The sequence below is a fragment of the Heptranchias perlo genome, unplaced genomic scaffold, assembly GCF_035084215.1.
Source record: "Heptranchias perlo isolate sHepPer1 unplaced genomic scaffold, sHepPer1.hap1 HAP1_SCAFFOLD_923, whole genome shotgun sequence".
NCBI lineage: Eukaryota > Metazoa > Chordata > Chondrichthyes > Hexanchiformes > Hexanchidae > Heptranchias > Heptranchias perlo.
Genome location: NW_027139964.1, coordinates 1 through 23,217, shown reverse-complemented (window position 1 = coordinate 23,217; position 23,217 = coordinate 1). Strand labels below are relative to the sequence as shown.

The 23,217-nt window shown below is 58.4% G+C and overlaps 1 protein-coding gene across 1 annotated transcript; it reads left to right on the top strand.

Moving 5' to 3' along the window:
• Nucleotides 1-372: 372 nt before the first annotated feature.
• On the top strand, nt 373-23,207 carry LOC137319898 (lysine-specific demethylase 2A-like; the record flags this gene model as incomplete). Its single annotated transcript, XM_067981794.1, has 7 exons — nt 373-1,016; nt 11,976-12,114; nt 13,272-13,350; nt 14,220-14,266; nt 16,072-16,250; nt 18,726-18,832; nt 23,110-23,207. Coding segments are annotated over exons 1-7 (691 nt in total), but the record flags the coding sequence as incomplete, so codon positions are not given.
• Nucleotides 23,208-23,217: the final 10 nt, after the last annotated feature.

Genomic DNA, 23,217 nt, shown 5'->3' with positions numbered 1-23,217 from the left:
GGTATAAGTCAGCTTAACCCGGGACAGTCTGGTTAACCCAGGGCTTGGTATAAGTCAGCTTAACCCGGGACAGTCTGGTTAACCCAGGGCTTGGTATAAGTCAGCTTAACCCGGGACAGTCTCTGGATCACCCAGTGTCCGGGATAAGTCTGGTTAGCCCGGGGCAGTCGGCTTAACCTGGGACAGGGACATTAAGCTAACCCAGGACAGTCAGGCTAACCCGGGGCCTGGGACAGTCCAGTTAACCCGGAACCCCCGTCCCCCCTCCCACCACACACTGTCCCCTGACAAACCATCCGGTACCCGAGAGGAGGGACCCCGCGACTGGGACGTTGGGGTACACGCACCGAGTCCGGGCACGTTGACCGTCCGAGGACTGGAATATCGAGGGGTTTACGCGATTTCGAGACCCGAACCAGCGGCGGCGAGAGAGAGAGAGAGGCATTGACGGGAGAATTGGAAGACGGAACGGGAGGGGAGCGACCGCTGTCGCGAGTGAAGGATTAATACGCCGACCGCTCGAAGCCGGAGGGGGAAAGTCCGAACCCAGGGGAGGAAGAGAGGCGTTTGTGCCTGAATCGCGGGGCGAAGCTTCTGAAAGTCGGGGGACTAACCAAACCGGCGAGAAATCCAAGAGGGAACTGAGAGATTTTCATCTGGGAGTAACGCACCAGCCAGATAACGAGAGAGGGAGTGACCGCACCGGATTTAATCGCCGATGTCCGGGCGACACGTCCGCTAACGCAGAGAAGCCGCGCAGCGAGTCTGCGGGACGCAGCGACCGCTTTCCAGCGAGGGGACGCTCCCCGGCCACTTGGAACAGCTCCCTGAGACTTGTGTCGGGGAGACGGGGTCCGCGGGGGGGGGAAGGGGGAAGGGGTCGCGAAGACAGGCTGGATAACGTTTGGAGATACGCTCGTCCCGGATCCAAGGGCTCTGGGGAGCTCGGGCCACCCGGAGACGCGCCAGAGGGGATGGAGTCGGAGGCTGAACCGGAGTGTCGGAGCAGGAGGCTGGTGAGTGAAGAGTTAGCACCTGGGGGCGGGCAGGGGGGCACGGGGGGCACTCACCGAGGGAGCTCCGCACTGCCGGAGGGTCGGTACTGAGGGAGCTCCGCACCGCCGGAGGGTCGGTACTGAGGGAGCGCCGCACTGTCGGAGGGTCAGTACTGAGGGAGGGCCGCACTGTCGGAGGGTCAGTACTGAGGGAGCCCCGCACTGTTGGAGGGTCAGTACTGAGGGAGCGCCGCACTGTCGGAGGGTCGGTACTGAGGGAGCGCCGCACTGTCGGAGGGTCGGTACTGAGGGAGCTCCGCACTGTCGGAGGGTCAGTACTGAGGGAGGGCCGCACTGTCGGAGGGTCAGTACTGAGGGAGCGCCGCACTGTCGGAGGGTCGGTACTGAGGGAGCTCCGCACTGTCGGAGGGTCAGTACTGAGGGAGCTCCGCACTGTCGGAGGGTCAGTACTGAGGGAGGGCCGCACTGTCGGAGGGTCAGTACTGAGGGAGCGCCGCACTGTCGGAGGGTCAGTACTGAGGGAGCGCCGCACTGTCGGAGGGTCAGTACTGAGGGAGCTCCGCACTGTCGGAGGGTCAGTACTGAGGGAGGGCCGCACTGTCGGAGGGTCAGTACTGAGGGAGCGCCGCACTGTCGGAGGGTCAGTACTGAGGGAGCGCCGCACTGTCGGAGGGTCAGTACTGAGGGAGCTCCGCACTGTCGGAGGGTCAGTACTGAGGGAGCGCCGCACTGTCGGAGGGTCAGTACTGAGGGAGGGCCGCACTGTCGGAGGGTCAGTACTGAGGGAGGGCCGCACTGTCGGAGGGTCAGTACTGAGGGAGCGCCGCACTGTCGGAGGGTCAGTACTGAGGGAGCGCCGCACTGTCGGAGGGTCGGTACTGAGGGAGCGCCCCACTGTCGGAGGGTCAGTACTGAGGGAGCTCCGCACTGTCGGAGGGTCGGTACTGAGGGAGCGCCGCACTGTCGGAGGGTCGGTACTGAGGGAGCGCCGCACTGTCGGAGGGTCGGTACTGAGGGAGGGCCGCACTGTCGGAGGGTCAGTACTGAGGGAGCGCCGCACTGTCGGAGGGTCGGTACTGAGGGAGCTCCGCACTGTCGGAGGGTCAGTACTGAGGGAGCTCCGCACTGTCGGAGGGTCAGTACTGAGGGAGCGCCGCACTGTCGGAGGGTCAGTACTGAGGGAGCTCCGCACTGTCGGAGGGTCAGTACTGAGGGAGGGCCGCACTGTCGGAGGGTCAGTACTGAGGGAGCGCCGCACTGTCGGAGGGTCGGTACTGAGGGAGAGCCGCACTGTCGGAGGGTCGGTACTGAGGGAGGGCCGCACTGTCGGAGGGTCAGTACTGAGGGAGGGCCGCACTGTCGGAGGGTCAGTACTGAGGGAGCGCCGCACTGTCGGAGGGTCGGTACTGAGGGAGGGCCGCACTGTCGGAGGGTCAGTACTGAGGGAGCCCCGCACTGTCGGAGGGTCGGTACTGAGGGAGGGCCGCACTGTCGGAGGGTCTGTACTGAGGGAGAGCCGCACTGTCGGAGGGTCAGTACTGAGGGAGCGCCGCACTGTCGGAGGGTCAGTACTGAGGGAGCGCCGCACTGTCGGAGGGTCAGTACTGAGGGAGGGCCGCACTGTCGGAGGGTCAGTACTGAGGGAGCCCCGCACTGTCGGAGGGTCGGTACTGAGGGAGGGCCGCACTGTGGGAGGGTCGGTACTGAGGGAGCCCCGCACTGTCGGAGGGTCAGTACCGAGGGAGCGCCGCACTGTCGGAGGGTCAGTGCTGAGGGAGCGCCGCACTGTGGGAGGGTCGGTACTGAGGGAGCCCCGCACTGTCGGAGGGTCGGTACTGAGGGAGGGCCGCACTGTCGGAGGGTCAGTACTGAGGGAGCGCCGCACTGTCGGAGGGTCAGTACTGAGGGAGCGCCGCACTGTCAGAGGGTCAGTACTGAGGGAGGGCCGCACTGTCGGAGGGTCGGTACTGAGGGAGGGCCGCACTGTCGGAGGGTCAGTACTGAGGGAGGGCCGCACTGTCGGAGGGTCAGTACTGAGGGAGCGCCGCACTGTCGGAGGGTCAGTACTGAGGGAGCCCCGCACTGTCGGAGGGTCAGTACTGAGGGAGCGCCGCACTGTCGGAGGGTCCGTACTGAGGGAGGGCCGCACTGTCGGAGGGTCGGTACTGAGGGAGCGCCGCACTGTCGGAGGGTCAGTACCGAGGGAGCTCCGCACTGTCGGAGGGTCGGTACCGAGGGAGCTCCGCACTGTCGGAGGGTCGGTACCGAGGGAGCGCCGCACTGTCGGAGGGTCGGTACTGAGGGAGGGCCGCACTGTCGGAGGGTCAGTACTGAGGGAGCGCCGCACTGTCGGAGGGTCGGTACTGAGGGAGCGCCGCACTGTCGGAGGGTCAGTACTGAGGGAGCGCCGCACTGTCGGAGGGTCCGTACTGAGGGAGGGCCGCACTGTCGGAGGGTCAGTACTGAGGGAGCGCCGCACTGTCGGAGGGTCCGTACTGAGGGAGGGCCGCACTGTCGGAGGGTCAGTACTGAGGGAGCGCCGCACTGTCGGAGGGTCAGTACTGAGGGAGGGCCGCACTGTCGGAGGGTCAGTACTGAGGGAGGGCCGCACTGTCGGAGGGTCAGTACTGAGGGAGCGCCGCACTGTCGGAGGGTCAGTACTGAGGGAGGGCCGCACTGTCGGAGGGTCAGTACTGAGGGAGGGCCGCACTGTCGGAGGTGCCGTCTTTCGGGATGAGACGTTAAACCGAGGGCCCCGTCTGCCCCTCTCGGGTGGGTGTAAAAGATCCCACGGCCCACTATTGGAAGAAGAGCAGGGGTGAGTTCTCCCCGGGGGTCCTGGGCCCCGATATTTATCCCTCGACCAACATCACTAAAAAAACCAGATGATCTGGGTCATTTATCACATCGCTGTTTGTGGGATCTTGCTGTGCGCAAATCGGCTGCTGCGTTTCCCACATTACAACAGTGAGCGCACCTCAAAAAAAGTCCTTCATTGGCCGTGAAGCTTTGGGACGTCCTGAGGTGGTGAAAGGGGCTGGAGAGAGAGATGGGAGATCTCTGGTGTGGGGAAGAGATATCACTCCACCTGTTTGAACAGTGAGGGGACCCGGCCGAGTTACTGAGACGTGTCGCGTGTGATTGTATCAGGTACAAGGGCAGCCCATCGCAGGGGAGGCTGATCTCCTCCTCTGAAGGTTCTGACTCCTCGATGGGGGGGGGGGGGGGGGGGGGAAGGGGGTACCTGACGGTCCCTCGTCTCGGATTATCACTCGCCCGCTAGAAGGGGCGCAGGGCACCAGGTGAGGGGGCACGGCCCCTGATTCCCTCTGCCCTAACAGTCATCAAACACGGTACCCGAGGATCATTTACTGCTAAACCCTGGGGTGCTGGGTTTGAAACCTATTATAAAATACCCTTATTTACTCTTCTTCCTCCTCCTCCTCCTCCTCCTCCTCCTCCTCTTCCTCCTCCTCGCATCCTGGAGATCATTTAAGGCCAGAACTCACAAACTCCCCCCTGCTCTTCTTCCAATAGTGGCCGTGGGATCTTTTACACCCACCCGAGAGGGGCAGACGGGGCCCTCGGTTTAACGTCTCATCCCGAAAGACGGCCCCTCCGACAGTGCGGCGCTCCCTCAGTACTGACCCTCCGACAGTGCGGCGCTCCCTCAGTACTGACCTTCCGACAGTGCGGCGCTCCCTCAGCACCGACCCTCCGACAGTGCGGCGCTCCCTCAGCACCGACCCTCCGACAGTGCGGCGCTCCCTCAGCACCGACCCTCCGACAGTGCGGCGCTCCCTCAGCACCGACCCTCCGACAGTGCGGCGCTCCCTCAGCACCGACCCTCCGACAGTGCGGCGCTCCCTCAGCACCGACCCTCCGACAGTGCGGCGCTCCCTCAGTACTGACCCTCCGACAGTGCGGCGCTCCCTCAGTACCGACCTTCCGACAGTGCGGCGCTCCCTCAGCACCGACCCTCCGACAGTGCGGCGCTCCCTCAGCACCGACCCTCCGACAGTGCGGCGCTCCCTCAGCACCGACCCTCCGACAGTGCGGCGCTCCCTCAGCACCGACCCTCCGACAGTGCGGCGCTCCCTCAGTACTGACCCTCCGACAGTGCGGCGCTCCCTCAGTACTGACCTTCCGACAGTGCGGCGCTCCCTCAGCACCGACCCTCCGACAGTGCGGCGCTCCCTCAGTACTGACCCTCCGACAGTGCGGCGCTCCCTCAGCACCGACCCTCCGACAGTGCGGCGCTCCCTCAGCACCGACCCTCCGACAGTGCGGCGCTCCCTCAGCACCGACCCTCCGACGGCGCGGCGCTCCCTCAGCACCGACCCTCCGACGGCGCGGCGCTCCCTCAGCACCGACCCTCCGACGGCGCGGCGCTCCCTCAGCACCGACCCTCCGACGGCGCGGCGCTCCCTCAGCACCGACCCTCCGACGGCGCGGCGCTCCCTCAGCACCGACCCTCCGACAGTGCGGCCCTCCCTCAGCACCGACCCTCCGACGGCGCGGCCCTCCCTCAGCACCGACCCTCCGACGGCGCGGCGCTCCCTCAGCACTGACCCTCCGACGGCGCGGCGCTCCCTCAGCACTGACCCTCCGACGGCGCGGCGCTCCCTCAGTACCGACCCTCCGACAGTGCGGCCCTCCCTCAGCACCGACCCTCCGACGGCGCGGCGCTCCCTCAGCACTGACCCTCCGACGGCGCGGCGCTCCCTCAGTACTGACCCTCCGACGGCGCGGCGCTCCCTCAGTACCGACCCTCCGACGGTGCGGCGCTCCCTCAGCACCGACCCTCCGACGGCGCGGCGCTCCCTCAGCACTGACCCTCCGACGGTGCGGCGCTCCCTCAGCCCCGACATTGGGAGTGTCAGCCTGGGATTCTGGAGCTCGAGTCCCTGGAGATGGGTCTCCATGTGGACTGGGATTAATCCTGTTTGTGGTGGAGAGAGAGAGAGAGAGAGACTGAGACTGAGGCCTGAGTGTGGACTGGAGCCAATTAACCACTTGTCGTTATTTCCTGTATCTCCTACTCCTGATCATGACGTTTATTCACGCTCAGCCTGGTTCATTCTCTCTGTTAATATAACTCTTGTCTATCATGAGCACTTCCTGTAAATGTCGCACTGACTTCCTGTCAGTCTTCACCCTGTTGTAATGAAACGTGAAGCTCCCCCATTCGTCCATGTCAGTCAGTAATGGATGAGGACAGTGACACCAGGTCTGCCTTTCCTGTGCACCCCTCTCGACTCCCTCCACTCTCCCTCGTTTGCTTGTCCGTCATTTAGTACTGGATGAGCAAAAATTTCCTCCCACTAAATATTGGGAAGACCGAAGCCATCGTCTCCGGTACCCCCCTCCGCAAACTCCACTCCCCGGTCACCGACTCTGTCCCTCTCCCCCGGACACTGTCTGAGGCTGAACCAGGCCGTTCGCAAAGCTCGGCGTCCGATTTGACCCTGAGATGAGCTTCTGACCCCGTCTCCGCCCCATCGCCGAGACCGCCTACTCCCACCCTCAGTAACATCGTCCGTCTCCACCCCATCGCCGAGACCGTCTACTCCCACCCTCAGTAACATCGTCCGTCTCCACCCCATCACCGAGACCGTCTACTCCCACCCTCAGTAACATCGCCCGTCTCCGCCCCATCACCGAGACCGTCTACTCCCACCCTCAGTAACATCGTCCGTCTCCACCCCATCACCGAGACCGTCTACTCCCACCCTCAGTAACATCGCCCGTCTCCGCCCCATCACCGAGACCGTCTACTCCCACCCTCAGTAACATCGCCCGTCTCCGCCCCATCACCGAGACCGCCTACTCCCACCCTCAGTAACATCGTCCGTCTCCACCCCATCACCGAGACCGCCTACTCCCACCCTCAGGAACATCGTCCGTCTCCACCCCATCACCGAGACCGCCTACTCCCACCCTCAGTAACATCGTCCGTCTCCACCCCATCGCCGAGACTGCCTATTCCCACCCTCAGTAACATCACCCGTCTCCACCCCATCACCGAGACCGCCTACTCCCACCCTCAGTAACATCGTCCGTCTCCACCCCATCACCGAGACCGCCTACTCCCACCCTCAGTAACATCGTCCGTCTCCACCCCATCACCGAGACCGCCTACTCCCACCCTCAGTAACATCGCCCGTCTCCACCCCATCACCGAGACCGCCTACTCCCACCCTCAGTAACATCGTCCGTCTCCGCCCCATCACCGAGACCGTCTACTCCCACCCTCAGTAACATCGCCCGTCTCCGCCCCATCACCGAGACCGCCTACTCCCACCCTCAGTAACATCGCCCGTCTCCACCCCATCACCGAGACCGCCTACTCCCACCCTCAGTAACATCGCCCGTCTCCACCCCATCACCGAGACCGCCTACTCCCACCCTCAGTAACATCGTCCGTCTCCACCCCATCACCGAGACCGCCTACTCCCACCCTCAGTAACATCGTCCGTCTCCACCCCATCACCGAGACCGCCTACTCCCACCCTCAGTAACATCGCCCGTCTCCGCCCCCTGTCTCAGCTCATCTGCTGCTGAAACCCTCGTCCGTGCCTTTGTTACCTCCAGACTGGACTATTCCCAATGCTCTCCTGGCCGGTCTCCCAACCTCCCACCCTCCGTAACCATCGACTCATCTGATGTCCCCCACCCCTGTATCCTAACTCTCACCGAGTTCCGTTCACCCCTCACCCCCTGTGCTCGCTGGACCCACATTGGCTCCCGGTCCGGGAACGATTTTAAAATTCTCCATCCTCCTGTTCAAATCCCTCCATGGCCCTCGCCCCCCTCCCTATCTCTGTAACCTCCTATGACCCTCCGAGATCTCTGCCCTCCCCCAATTCCGGCCTCTTGTCCATCCCCCCCGATTCCCATCGCTCCACCATTGGCGGCCGTGCCTTCAGCTGCCTGGGGCCCTGAGCTCTGGAATTCCCTCCCTAAACCTCTCCGTCTCTCTCTCTCCTCCTTTAAGACGCTCCTTAAAACCTCCCTCTTTGCCCGAGCTTTTGGTCACCTGTCCGAATATCTCCTTATGGGGCTCGGTGGGGAATTTTCGCTCCTGTGAAGCGTCTTGGGACGTTTTACCATGTTAAAGGCGCTATATAAATGCGAGTCTTAAAGGAGGCGGAGGCGGAGGGGTTTAGGGAGGGAATTCCAGAGCTCGGGGGCCCCAGGCAGCTGAAGGCACGGCCGCCAATGGTGGAGCGATGGGAATCGAGGGGGGAGGGGATGGACAAGAGGGCGGAATCGGAGGAGGGCAGAGATCTCGGAGGGTTGCAGGAGGTTCCAGAGATAGGGAGGGGCGAGGCCACGGAGGGATTTAAAACTGCGTATCCTCCGACTAGCTGAACGGTCCCCTGTGGCGATGCGTGACTTCAGTGTGTGGAAGTCACAGTGGAAGCTGTTGAAATGGTGTTTGACTGAGATGCACTGGACCTGTGTGTGTGTGTAATTATAGCAGGAGCTCGCAACCTTGGAATATTTCGAACCAATTTATCAGGACTTTCGCAAGAGAGTGCCTTGAGGTTCTGATGTGCCTCATCTGGGCCTTCTGTTACCTCCAGACTCCGCTATTCCCCTGTTTCGGCCCCCCCACCTTCCACCCTCTGTAACCATCAGCTCATCTGAAACTCTGCACCGAGTCTCGTTCTCCCCTCACCCCCTCCTCACCCTGTGCGTGTTGACCCACATCGGCTCCCGGTCCAGGGACGCCTAATTTTTAAAATTCTCCCCATTCTCCTGGTCAAATCCCTCCGTGGCCCCTCGCCCCCCTCCCTCCCTATCTCTGTAACCTCCTCCAGCCCCCTACAATTCTCATCCTCCTGTTCAAATCCCTCCATCGCCCCTCGCCCCCTCCCTCCCTATCTCTGTAACCTCCTCCAGCCCCCACAATTCTCATCCTCCTGTTCAAATCCCTCCATCGCCCCTCCCTCCTCCCTCCCTATCTCTGTAACCTCCTCCAGCCCCGACAATTCTCATCCTCCTGTTCAAATCCCTCCATGGCCCCTCGCCCCCTCCCTCCCTATCTCTGTAACCTCCTCCAGCCCCTACAATTCTCATCCTCCTGTTCAAATCCCTCCATGGCCCCTCGCCCCCCTCCCTATCTCTGTAACCTCCTCCAGCCCCTACAATTCTCATCCTCCTGTTCAAATCCCTCCATGGCCCCTCGCCCCCTCCCTCCCTATCTCTGTAACCTCCTCCAGCCCCTACAATTCTCCATCCTCCTGTTCAAATCCCTCCATGGCCCCTCGCCCCCCTCCCTCCCTATCTCTGTAACCTCCTCCAGCCCCTACAATTCTCATCCTCCTGTTCAAATCCCTCCATCGCCCCTCCCTCCTCCCTCCCTATCTCTGTAACCTCCTCCAGCCCCAACAATTCTCCATCCTCCTGTTCAAATCCCTCCATGGCCCCTCGCCCCCTCCCTCCCTATCTCTGTAACCTCCTCCAGCCCCGACAATTCTCATCCTCCTGTTCAAACCCCTCCATAGCACCTCGCCCCCCTCCCTCCCTATCTCTGTAACCTCCTCCAGCCCCCGACAATTCTCATCCTCCTGTTCAAATCCCTCCATGGCCCCTCGCCCCCCTCCCTATCTCTGTAACCTCCTCCAGCCCCTACAATTCTCATCCTCCTGTTCAAATCCCTCCATGGCCCCTCGCCCCTTCCCTCCCTATCTCTGTAACCTCCTCCAGCCCCTACAATTCTCATCCTCCTGTTCAAATCCCTCCATAGCCCCTCGCCCCTCCCTCCCTATCTCTGTAACCTCCTCCAGTCCCTACAATTCTCATCCTCCTGTTCAAATCCCTCCATGGCCCCTCGCCCCCTCCCTCCCTATCTCTGTAACCTCCTCCAGCCCCTACAATTCTCATCCTCCTGTTCAAATCCCTCCATGGCCCCTCGCCCCATCCCTCCCTCCTCCATCTCACCCTCTCACCCTATCCTTCTATTCCTTTCTCCCTCATGTGTTTATCGAGCTTCCCCTTAAATCCATCTCCACTATTCCCCTCGACTACTCCTTCTGGGAACGAGTTCCACATTCCCACCGCTCTCTGGGTAAAGAAGTTTCTCCCGAATTCCCGATTGGATTTATTACTGACTCTCTTATATTTATGGCCCCCCCGAGTTCTGGTCTCCCCCCACAAGTGGAAACATCATCTCTACGTCTACCCTATCGAACCCTTTCATAATCTTAAAGACCTCCATCAGGTCACCCCTCAGCCTGTTCAGTCTTTCCTGAACTGGAAAAAGCCTCGGTGAAAATTCTCATCCTCCTGTTCAAATCCCTCCATAGCCCCTCGCCCCTCTCCCTCCCTATCTCTGTAACCTCCTCCAGCCCCTACAATTCTCATCCTCCTGTTCAAATCCCTCCATAGCCCCTCCCTCCTCCCTCCCTATCTCTGTAACCACCTCCAGCCCCTACAATTCTCATCCTCCTGTTCAAATCCCTCCATAGCCCCTCGCCCCTCTCCCTCCCTATCTCTGTAACCTCCTCCAGCCCCCTACAATTCTCCATCCTCCTGTTCAAATCCCTCCATAGCCCCTCGCCCCTCTCCCTCCCTATCTCTGTAACCTCCTCCAGCCCCTACAATTCTCATCCTCCTGTTCAAATCCCTCCATGGCCCCTCGCCCCTCCCTCCCTATCTCTGTAACCTGCTCCAGCCCCTACAATTCTCATCCTCCTGTTCAAATCCCTCCATGGCCCTCGCCTCCCTCCCTCCCTATCTCTGTAACCTCCTACAACCCTCCGAGATCTCGGCCCTCCTCCGATTCCGCCCTCTTGTCCATCCCCCCCCCCGATTCCCATCGCTCCACCATTGGCGGCCGTGCCTTCAGCTGCCTGGGGCCCTGAGCTCTGGAATTCCCTCCCTAAACCCCTCCGTCTCTCTCTCCTCCTTTTTAAGACGCTCCTTAAAACCTCCCTCTTTGCCCGAGCTTTTGGTCACCTGTCCGAATATCTCCGGAGTGATTAAATGACAAAAGAGCTTATGGTGCGAGGCACCAGGAAGTGGTGAATGGGACAATTACAGAAACAAAAGGATGGGGAGAAGGGGTGCAAATGGTTACAGCCGAGGGGGGAGTAGCACCATTGCCCATTGAATCACTCCTGCCCTCCACCCAGCTCCAGATCTCTCCCCTTTCCTTCATTTCCAATCCCTCTTTCCCTCAGCTGTGCTCTTGTATCACGTCCCAATGGTCACTATTGGAAAAAGAGTTCTCCCCGGGTGTCCTGGGGCCAATATTTATCCCTCGACCAACGTGACTAAATACAGGTTATCTGCTCGTTATCTCATTGCTGTTTGTGGGATCTTGCTGTGCGCCGTTGGCTGCCGCGTTTCCTACGACAGTGCGTCATTGGCTGTGGAGTGCTTCGGACGTCCCCAGGTTGCCAAACAAAAATAGAACTCCCGTTTCTGTAGCGCCTTGGTCGAGGGATAAATATCAGGGCCCAGGACCCCGGGGAGAACTCCCCCCTGCTCTTCTTCCAATAGTGGCCGTGGGATCTTTTACACCCACCCGAGAGGGGCGGACGGGGCCCTCGGTTTAACGTCTCATCCTGAAAGACGGCCCCTCCGACGGCGCGGCGCTCCCTCAGTACCGACCCTCCGACGGCGCGGCGCTCCCTCAGTACCGACCCTCCGACGGCGCGGCGCTCCCTCAGTACCGACCCTCCGACAGTGCGGCGCTCCCTCAGTACCGACCCTCCGACGGCGCGGCGCTCCCTCAGTACCGACCCTCCGACGGCGCGGCGCTCCCTCAGTACCGACCCTCCGACGGCGCGGCGCTCCCTCGGCGCCGGGGGGCGTGGGCCTGGATTACGGGGCTCGAGTCTCTGGAGAGGGGGCTCGGGGACCCACGACTTTCTGTCTCGGGGCAAGAGTCCGGACGCCGAGCCGGACAAAGGCGAGTCTTCCCTCTGATTGTGGGTTGTCTTTCAGCGGGCCGTCACCAGGCGCCGGTACGAAGACGATGGGATTTCTGACGACGAGATTGAAGGGAAGAGGACGTTCGACCTGGAGGAGAAGCTGGCGAGCGGGATCTACAGTGCCAGCTTCGTCCGCTTCATGGAAGGCAAAGGTGAGGGGGGGTCGGGGTTAGGGGGGTCCCGAACCCTCGGCCGGCAGGCCATCGACGCAACGTCACTCCGCCTGCCCTTCCCGCTCTTGGAAACACGGGAACAGGAGGAGGCCGTTGAGTGACACTGACCGAGCCGAGCCGGTAACCGGGGCGGGGGGAGGTTTAAAATTCTCCTCCCGATCCGAGGCACGCTGGTCTGTCTCCTCTTCCTTCGCCCCCCACCCTCCCCCGATTCTCTGAGACTGGAGCAAGCAGCGTGGGCTGTCAGCCCGCAGCATTTGCCGCCCTGCTGACCGGCTCGGCCCGACGCTCCGAACACCGCCGCAGACTTGCACGTCCCGTGGAGAAACCGTCTGCCCGCCTCGTAGAAACATAGAAAATAGGAGCAGGAGTAGGCCATTCGGCCCTTCGAGCCTGCTCCCCCATTCGATATGATCATGGCCGATCCTCTCTCTCAATACCATATTCCCGCTCTCTCCCCACACCCCTTGATGCCTTTTGTGTCTAGAAATCTATCGAGCTCCTTCTTAAATATATTCAGTGACTTGGCCTCCACTGCCTTCTGTGGGAGCGAATTCCACAGGTTCACCACCCTCTGAGTGAAGAAATTTCTCCTCCTCTCAGTCCGAAATGTCCTATCCTCCGTATCCTGAGACTGTGACCCCCTCGTTCTGGACACCCCCCAGCCAGGGGAAACATCCTCCCTGCATCCAGTCTGTCTCGCCCTGTCAGAATTTTATACGTTTCGATGAGATCCCCTCTCGTTCCTCTAAACTCGAGTGAATACAGGCCGAGTCGACCCAATCTCTCCTCGTACGACAGTCCTGCCATCCCAGGGATCAGTCTGGTGAACCTTTGCTGCACTCCCTCCGTATATCAGTAGACTCGCTGTGTCCAGACAACGCAGTGGCTTCCTCTCGCGGAGCAGGGACTGTGCCCTTCCGTTAATGATTTGCGGCCAATTTTTAAAGGGACTTTTCCGTGTCTTGGCGTACTTCCCGTCGATGGTGCTCACTTCTGGTTTCTACCGTTGCCCGAGGAGCCCTTCTCTTGCCCGGGGGCTGGGTTTGACCTCCGGAGAGTCCCAGAGGGTCGAAAGTCAGTTCCTGAGCCTTTGCCCGGGTTTGTTCTAACATGTCCCCTTCTGTCTGGAACAGATTTCACGTTCCAGTACGTCCAGCGAGACGGACTGAGGGCACCGCTGATCTTCAAGGAAAAGGAGGGTCTCGGAATCAAGTGAGTATTCGGGGGGGTGGGGGGAGGGAGTGGGGCAGGCATGAGTGCCCGTCCTGTCTGCCCCAGAGTATCTCGTGTCCTTCGCCCAGTGCCGTGCATCAGGTGCCCTTAACAGCGGCCTAGGATTGTACAGCGCGAGGAGACGGCAGTCAGTGAAGGGGGAGGGGGCAGAGTTAGGGGAGCCTTTGGAGGAGGAGGAGGGGGAAGGGGCGTTAGGGAGCCAGTCTGGAGCAGGACCCTCCTCTCCCCTGCCCAGTATTCCATAAGAGAGAGGAGACCCTCATCTCGCCTGTTTGTACCAGCGTTTTATCCAATTCTGGGCCCCGCACTGTAGGAAGGATGTCCAGGGCCCTCGGAGAGGGTGCGGAGGAGATTTCCCAGAATTAGACCAGGGGATGAGGGACCTCAGTTATGTGGAGAAACTGGGAATTGTTCTCCTCGGAGCGGAGAAGGTTAAGGGGAGATTTAATCGAGGGGTTTGAAATCAGGAGGGGTTTTGATCGAGTGAATAAGGAGAGAGTGTTTCCCAGTGGGCAGGAGGGTCGGGAACCAGAGGACACAGATTGAAGATAATCGGGGAAAGAACCAGAGGGGGAGATGAGGAGAATGTTTGTTTTTTTACGCAGCAAGTTGTGATGATCTGGAATTCGCTCCCTGAAAGGGCGGTGGGAACAGATTCAATAATAACTTTCAAAAGGGGGGAATACTCGAAGGGGGAAAATTTACAGGGAGAAAGAGCAGGGGGGAGTGGGACTGATTGGAGAGCTCGTTCAGAGCTAGCACAGGCAGGATGGACCGAGTGGCCTTCTCCTGGGCTGTGAGATTCTATGATTCACGACCTCTCTTTTTCTCTCTCTCTCTCCGTGCAGAATGCCAGAGCCAGATTTCAGTGTCAGTGATGTGAAGATGTTTGTGGGTGAGTGATATTTTCATCTCCGAGACTTGGTTTCTGTTTCATTGGTGCCGACATGGGATTTAGTTAATGTTTCAGGGCTGATATAACAACAGCAACTCCCATCTCTACAGCACCTGCAACGGAGTGAAACGTCCCCAGGGTCCCTCACAGGAGCGTAAATCAGATTAAAATTCACCACCGAGCCCCCTGAGGAGATATTAGGACAGGAGAGCAAAAGCTCGGGCAAAGAGGGAGGTTTTAAGGAGCGTCTTAAAGGAGGAGAGAGAGAGAGACAGAGACAGAGAGGTTTAGGGAGGGAATTCCAGAGCTCAGGGCCCCAGGCAGCTGAAGGCACGGCCGCCAATGGTGGAGCGATGGGAATCGGGGGGGATGGACAAGAGGCCGGAATTGGAGGAGGGCAGAGATCTCGGAGGGTCGTAGGGGGCTGGAGGAGGTTACAGAGATAGGGAGGGGGGCGAGGGGCCATGGAGGGATTTGAACAGGAGGATGAGAATTGTAGGGGCTGGAGGAGGTTACAGAGATAGGGAGGGGGGCGAGGGGCCATGGAGGGATTTGAACAGGAGGATGAGAATTGTAGGGGTTGGAGGAGGTTACAGAGATAGGGAGGGAGGGGGGCGAGGGGCCATGGAGGGGTTTGAACAGGAGGATGAGAATTGTAGGGGGCTGGAGGAGGTTACAGAGATAGGGAGGGCCATGGATTTGAACAGGAGGATGGAGAGTTTTAAAATCGAGGTGTTCCCGGACCGGGAGCCAATGTGGGTCCAGCGAGCACAGGGGGTGAGGGGTGAACGGGACTTGGTGCGAGTTAGGATACAGGGCGGGAGGGGGTTGGTGGGGGCAGCAGAGTTTTGGATGATACACAGCGGGCCAGCTGATGGGTGAACCCCTGTACGACCCAATTCCCCATACTGATCATCTTGGAGTCGCCTGCTTGCTCTGTGTCGAGTTGAACGTCCATTATACATGACCAACCGAGGGTGACTCTCCTTGAGAGGGTGGATTAAAGGTCAGGGTAGTTATCAGATAATGTGGAGTCTCCCAAAGCATTTTGGTCACCAGATGCTGCTTCAGAAACAGGGACCCGATCATTCAGCTCAGCAAACAGCAGGACAAAAGTCTCGTTCGAAGAGCGAGGTCCTTGAGAAGAGTCCACGCTCCAAAGATCAACTCTTTGCAGACGCTGACTGTCATGTAGTGGGTAGTGCCAGCCCTGGCTCAGTGGGTGTCACCCGCCCTCGCTCTCCTGAGTCAAAAAGTCTTGGGTTCGAGCCCCTAATCCAGGCCCACGCTCCCCGGTTGCCCAGTGCCGAGGGAGCGCCGCGCTGTGGGAGGGTCGGTGCCGAGGGAGCGCCGCGCTGTGGGAGGGTCGGTGCCGAGGGAGCGCCGCGCTGTGGGAGGGTCGGTGCCGAGGGAGCGCCGCGCTGTGGGAGGGTCGGTGCCGAGGGAGCGCCGCGCTGTGGGAGGGTCGGTGCCGAGGGAGCGCCGCGCTGTGGGAGGGTCGGTGCCGAGGGAGCTCCGCACTGTGGGAGGGTCAATACCGAGGGAGGGCTGCACTGTCGGAGGGTCAGTACCGAGGGAGCGCCGCGCTGTCGGAGGGTCAGTACCGAGGGAGCGCCGCGCTGTCGGAGGGTCGGTACCGAGGGAGCTCCGCACTGTCGGAGGGTCAATACCGAGGGAGGGCTGCACTGTCGGAGGGTCGGTGCCGAGGGAGCGCCGCGCTGTGGGAGGGTGAGTGCCGTACTGGTCGGTGGGGGTCAGGGTTTGATATCGGTGTTCCCTGACTCTCTCCCTTGTTTTTGGCGCAGGGAGCCGGAGGCTTGTTGATGTCATGGATGTCAATACGCAGAAGGGCATCGAGATGACGATGGCGCAGTGGGTGAAGTATTACGAGACGCCAGCCGCTGAACGGGAGAAACTCTACAACGTCATCAGCCTGGAGTTCAGTCACACCAAACTCGAGAACATCGTGCAGCGTCCTGCCACGGTGAGGGGTTCATGGAATGACGTGTGCTGGTTAATACTCCCCCTTACTGTACTCCCGCAGTGACGAGAGCTGGTTAATACTCCCCCTTACTGTACTCCCGCAGTGACATGTGCTGATTAATACTCCCCCTTACTGTACACCCGGAGTGACGAGAGCTGGTTAATACTCCCCTTACTGTACACCCGGAGTAACGAGGGCTGGTTAATACTCCCTCTTACTGTACACCCGGAGTAACGAGAGCTGGTTAATACTCCCCCTTACTGTACACCCGGAGTGACGAGAGCTGGTTAATACTCCCCCTTACTGTACTCCCGCAGTGACGAGAGCTGGTTAATACTCCCCCTTACTGTACACCCGGAGTGACGAGAGCTGGTTAATACTCCCCCTTACTGTACACCCGGAGTAACGAGAGCTGGTTAATACTCCCCCTTACTGTACACCCGGAGTAACGAGAGCTGGTTAATACTCCCCCTTACTGTACTCCCGCAGTGACGAGAGCTGGTTAATACTCCCCCTTACTGTACACCCGGAGTAACGAGAGCTGGTTAATACTCCCCCTTACTGTACTCCCGGAGTGACGTGTGCTGGTTCATACTCCCCCTTACTGTACTCCCGGAGTAACGTGTGCTGATTAATACTCCCCCTTAATGTACACCCGGAGTAACGAGAGCTGGTTAATACTCCCCCTTACTGTACACCCGGAGTAACGTGTGCTGATTAATACTCCCCCTTACTGTACACCCGGAGTAACGAGAGCTGGTTAATACTCCCCCTGACTGTACTCCCGGAGTGACGTGTGCTGGTTAATACTCCCCCTGACTGTACTCCCGGAGTGACGAGAGCTGGTTAATACTCCCCCTTACTGTACACCCGGAGTAACGAGAGCTGGTTAATACTCCCCCTTACTGTACTCCCGGAGTGACGTGTGCTGGTTCATACTCCCCCTTACTGTACTCCCGGAGTAACGTGTGCTGATTAATACTCCCCCTTAATGTACACCCGGAGTAACGAGAGCTGGTTAATACTCCCCCTTACTGTACACCCGGAGTAACGAGAGCTGGTTAATACTCCCCCTGACTGTACTCCCGGAGTGACGTGTGCTGGTTCATACTCCCCCTGACTGTACACCCGGAGTAACGAGAGCTGGTTAATACTCCCCCTGACTGTACTCCCGGAGTGACGAGAGCTGGTTAATACTCCCCTTACTGTACTCCCGGAGTAACGTGTGCTGGTTAATACTCCCCCTTACTGTACTCCCGGAGTAACGTGTGCTGGTTAATACTCTCCCTTACTGTACTCCCGGAGTGACGTGTGCTGGTTAATACTCCCCCTTACTGTACACCCGGAGTAACGTGTGCTGGTTAATACTCCCCTGACTGTACACCCGGAGTAACGTGTGCTGGTTAATACTCCCCCTGACTGTACACCCGGAGTAACGTGTGCTGGTTAATACTCCCCTGACTGTACACCCGGAGTAACGTGTGCTGGTTAATACTCCCCCTGACTGTACTCCCGGAGTGACGTGTGCTGGTTAATACTCCCCATTACTGTACACCCGGAGTAACGTGTGCTGGTTAATACTCCCCCTGACTGTACTCCCGGAGTAACGTGTGCTGGTTAATACTCCCCCTTACTGTACTCCCGGAGTGACGAGAGCTGGTTAATACTCCCTCTTACTGTACTCCCGGAGTGACGAGAGCTGGTTAATACTCCCCCTTACTGTACTCCCGGAGTGACGAGAGCTGGTTAATACTCCCTCTTACTGTACTCCCGGAGTGACGAGAGCTGGTTAATACTCCCCCTTACTGTACTCCCGGAGTGACGAGAGCTGGTTAATACTCCCCTTACTGTACTCCCGGAGTGACTTCATTCCACACGCCAGAACCTGTACAGTGAGGACCGTCGAACCCGCGGTGGGGTCGGCGCTGAGGGAGAGCGCCGCCCCGCGGTGGGGTCGGCGCTGAGGGAGAGCGCCGCCCCGCGGTGGGGTCGGCGCTGAGGGAGAGCGCCGCCCCGCGGTGGGGTCGGCGCTGAGGGAGAGCGCCGCCCCGCGGTGGGGTCGGCGCTGAGGGAGCGCTGCAGCCAACCTGTTCTGTTCTGACCCTACGTTCACTGGACGCACACTTGCACGTACACACTCGCGTGCGCACACCCCCGGCCCCTGTTCCAGCGGGGCTGACTGGCCTGTGATCAGGAGTCGGAGCCCTCTCTCGCTGCTGACCCTTTATTGCTCTCGCGCTCTCTCTCTGCCACACCAGAGACCAGGGATCGCAGTCACGCAGCATCAGGCCAGGCAGCAGCAGAGGGGGCAGCGAGTCCCTGCAGCGTACAGACAAACCGCGCCCTGCTTCCCATTCTCTCCCGGGGACCGTTACCTCCCTGTCCCCTCCGAGGGAGACGGTTCTCCTCCAGTTTGAGTTGGCGTGGAGTTTGTTTTCTCCCTCCCTCCCTCACTCTCTTGCTCTTCGTTTGCAGGTGGACCTGGTGGACTGGGTGGATAATATCTGGCCTCGACACCTCAAGGAGAAACAGACTGAATCGACCAACGCCATCATTGAAATGAAGTACCCCAAAGTTCGCAAGTACGTACGCTGCGCAGCAACGCACTGTGTGAGGCCGTTCAGCCCCTCGAGCCTGTTACACAGGAACAGGAGGAGGCCCATTCATTCCCCCTCGAGCCTGTTACACAGGAACAGGAGGAGGCCCATTCATTCCCCCTCGAGTCTGTTACACAGGAACAGGAGGAGGCCCATTCATTCCCCCCCTCGAGTCTGTTACACAGGAACAGGAGGAGGGCCATTCATTCCCCCTCGAGTCTGTTACACAGGAACAGGAGGAGGGCCATTCATTCCCCCTCGAGTCTGTTACACAGGAACAGGAGGAGGGCCATTCATTCCCCCTCGAGTCTGTTACACAGGAACAGGAGGAGGGCCATTCATTCCCCCTCGAGGCTGTTACACAGGGACAGGAGGAGGGCCATTCATTCCCCCTCGAGTCTGTTACACAGGAACAGGAGGAGGGCCATTCATTCCCCCTCGAGGCTGTTACACAGGGACAGGAGGAGGGCCATTCATTCCCCCTCGAGTCTGTTACACAGGAACAGGAGGAGGGCCATTCATTCCCCCTCGAGTCTGTTACACAGGAACAGGAGGAGGCCCATTCATTCCCCCTCGAGTCTGTTACACAGGAACAGGAGGAGGCCCATTCATTCCCCCTTGAGTCTGTTACACAGGGACAGGAGGAGGCCCATTCATTCCCCCTCGAGTCTGTTACACAGGGACAGGAGGAGGCCCATTCATTCCCCCCCTCGAGTCTGTTACACACAGGAACAGGAGGAGGGCCATTCAGCCCCTCGATCCTGTTACTCAGTAACAGGAGGTGGCCATTCATTCCCCCTCGAGTCTGTTACACAGGAACAGGAGGAGGGCCAATCATTCCCCCTCGAGCCTGTTACACAGGAACAGGAGGAGGCCCATTCATTCCCCCTCGAGTCTGTTACACAGGAACAGGAGGAGGCCCATTCATTCCCCCTCGAGCCTGTTACACAGGAACAGGAGGAGGCCCATTCATTCCCCCCCTCGAGTCTGTTACACACAGGAACAGGAGGAGGCCATTCATTCCCCCCCTCGAGTCTGTTACACACAGGAACAGGAGGAGGGCCATTCATTCCCCCTCGAGTCTGTTACACAGGAACAGGAGGAGGCCCATTCATTCCCCCTCGAGTCTGTTACACAGGAACAGGAGGAGGGCCATTCGTTCCCCTCGAGTCTGTTACACAGGAACAGGAGGAGGCCCATTCATTCCCCCCCTCGAGTCTGTTACACACAGGAACAGGAGGAGGGCCATTCATTCCCCCTCGAGTCTGTTACACAGGAACAGGAGGAGGCCATTCATTCCCCCTCGAGTCTGTTACACAGGAACAGGAGGAGGCCCATTCATTCCCCCTCGAGCCTGTTACACACAGGGACAGGAGGAGGCCCATTCATTCCCCCTCGAGCCTGTTACACAGGAACAGGAGGAGGCCTATTCATTCCCCCCCTCGAGTCTGTTACACACAGGAACAGGAGGAGGGCCATTCAGCCCCTCGATCCTGTTACTCAGTAACAGGAGGTGGCCATTCATTCCCCCTCGAGTCTGTTACACAGGAACAGGAGGTGGCCATTCATTCCCCCTCGAGTCTGTTACACAGGAACAGGAGGAGGCCCATTCATTCCCCCTCGAGTCTGTTACACACAGGGACAGGAGGAGGCCCATTCATTCCCCCTCGAGCCTGTTACACACAGGAACAGGAGGAGGGCCATTCATTCCCCCTCGAGTCTGTTACACAGGAACAGGAGGAGGGCCATTCATTCCCCCTCGAGCCTGTTACACACAGGAACAGGAGGAGTCCCATTCATTCCCCCTCGAGTCTGTTACACAGGAACAGGAGGAGGCCCATTCATTCCCCCTCGAGTCTGTTACACAGGAACAGGAGGAGGCCCATTCATTCCCCCTCGAGCCTGTTACACAGGAACAGGAGGAGGCCATTTCCTACATAAATAGAGAACTTCCATCTCCACAGTGCCTTTCACCACCTCGGGATGTCCCAAAGGACTTTTTTTGAAGTGTGCTCGCTGTTGTAATGTGGGAAACGCTGCAGCCGATTTGCGCACAGCAAGATCCCACAAACAGCAATGCGATAAACGATCAGATAATGCATTCCGGTGATGTTGGTCGAGGGATAAATATCGGGGCCCAGGGCCCCGGGGAGAACTCCCCCCTGCTCTTCCTCCAATAGTGGGCCGTGGGATCTTTTACACCCACCCGAGAGGGGCAGACGGGGCCCTCGGTTTAACGTCTCATCCCGAAAGACGGCACCTCCGACAGTGCGGCGCTGCCTCGGTCCCCGGCACTGGGGAGTGTCGGCCGAGGTTTAGAGCTCAAGTCTCTGGAGTGGGACTCGATCCCACTGACATAAGAACATAAGAAATAGGAGCAGGAGTCGGCCAGTCGGCCCCTCGAGCCTGCTCCGCCATTCAATAAGATCATGGCTGATCTGATCCTGACCTCGAATCTAAATTCATGTCCAATTTCCTGCCCGCTCCCCGTAACCCCTAATTCCCTTTACTTCTAGGAAACTGCCTATTTCCGTTTTAAATTTATTTAATGATGTAGCTTCCACAGCTTCCTGGGGCAGCAAATTCCACAGACCTACTACCCTCTGAGTGAAGAAGTTTCTCCTCATCTCAGTTTTGAAAGAGCAGCCCCTTATTCTAAGATTATGCCCCCTCGTTCTAGTTTCACCCATCCTTGGGAACATCCTTACCGCATCCACCCGATCAAGCCCCTTCACAATCTTATATGTTTCAATAAGATCGCCTCTCATTCTTCTGAACTCCAATGAGTAGAGTCCCAATCTACTCAACCTCTCCTCATATGTCCACCCCCTCATCCCCGGGACAGAGGGTGGGTGTAGAGGGTTGTTTTTCAAACTGGAGGCCTGTGACCAGCGGTGTGCCTCAGGGATTGGTGCTGGGTCCGCTGTTATTTGTTATTTATATTAATGATTTGGATGAGAATTTAGGAGGCATGGTTAGTAAGTTTGCAGATGACACCAAGATTGGTGGCATTGCGGACAGTGAAGAAGGTTATCTAGGATTGCAACGGGATCTTGATAAATTGGGCCAGTGGGCCGATGAATGGCAGATGGAGTTTAATTTTGATAAATGTGAGGTGATGCATTTTGGTAGATCGAATCGGGCCAGGACCTACTCCGTTAATGGTAGGGCGTTGGGGAGAGTTATAGAACAAAGAGATCTAGGAGTACAGGTTCATAGCTCCTTGAAAGTGGAGTCACAGGTGGATAGGGTGGTGAAGAAGGCATTCAGCATGCTTGGTTTCATTGGTCAGAACATTGAATACAGGAGTTGGGATGTCTTGTTGAAGTTGTACAAGACATTAGTAAGGCCACACTTGGAATACTGTGTACAGTTCTGGTCACCCTATTATAGAAAGGATATTATTAAACTAGAAAGAGTGCAGAAAAGATTTACTAGGATGCTACCGGGACTTGATGGTTTGACTTATAGGGAGAGGTTGGATAGACTGGGCCTTTTTTCCCTGGAGAGTAGGAGGTTAAGGGGTGATCTTATAGAAGTCTATAAAATAATGAGGGGCATAGATAAGGTAGATAGTCAAAATCTTTTCCCAAAGGTGGGGGAGTCTATAACGAGGGGGCATAGATTTAAGGTGAGAGGGGAGAGATACAAAAGGGTCCAGAGGGGCAATTGTTTCACTCAAAGGGTGGTGAGTGTCTGGAACGAGCTGCCAGAGGCAGTAGTAGAGGCGGGTACAATTTTGTCTTTTAAAAAGCATTTGGACAGTTACATGGGTAAGATGGGTATAGAGGGATATGGGCCAAGTGCAGGCAATTGGGACTAGCTTAGTGGTATAAACTGGGCGACATGGACATGTTGGGCCGAAGGGCCTGTTTCCATGTTGTAAACTTCTATGATTCTATTCTATTAACCGAGTGAACCTTCTTTGTACTGCCTCGAGAGCAAGTATGTCTTTTCTTAAGTACGGAGACCAAAACTGTACGCAGTATTCCAGGTGCGGTCTCACCAATACCTCGTATAACTGCAGCAATACCTCCCTGTTTTTATATTCTATCCCCCCGAGCGATAAAAAGCCAAACAACACTTCAAAAATAATTCATTGCCTGTGAAGCTTTGGGTCATTCTGAGGTGGTGAAAGGGGCTGGAGAAATGGGAGTCTGTCTGTCTTCCTTTATTGGGTTGCACCCCTCCAGATGTGTGCCCGTTTCCAGCTGTTGCTCGGTCGGGGCTGGTTTAACTGGCCCTTTCCTTTTCCCCGGCAGGTACTGTTTGATGAGCGTGCGAGGGTGTTACACTGACTTCCACATCGATTTTGGCGGGACGTCGGTGTGGTATCACATCCACCGAGGAGGCAAGGTGAGTTCAGAAGA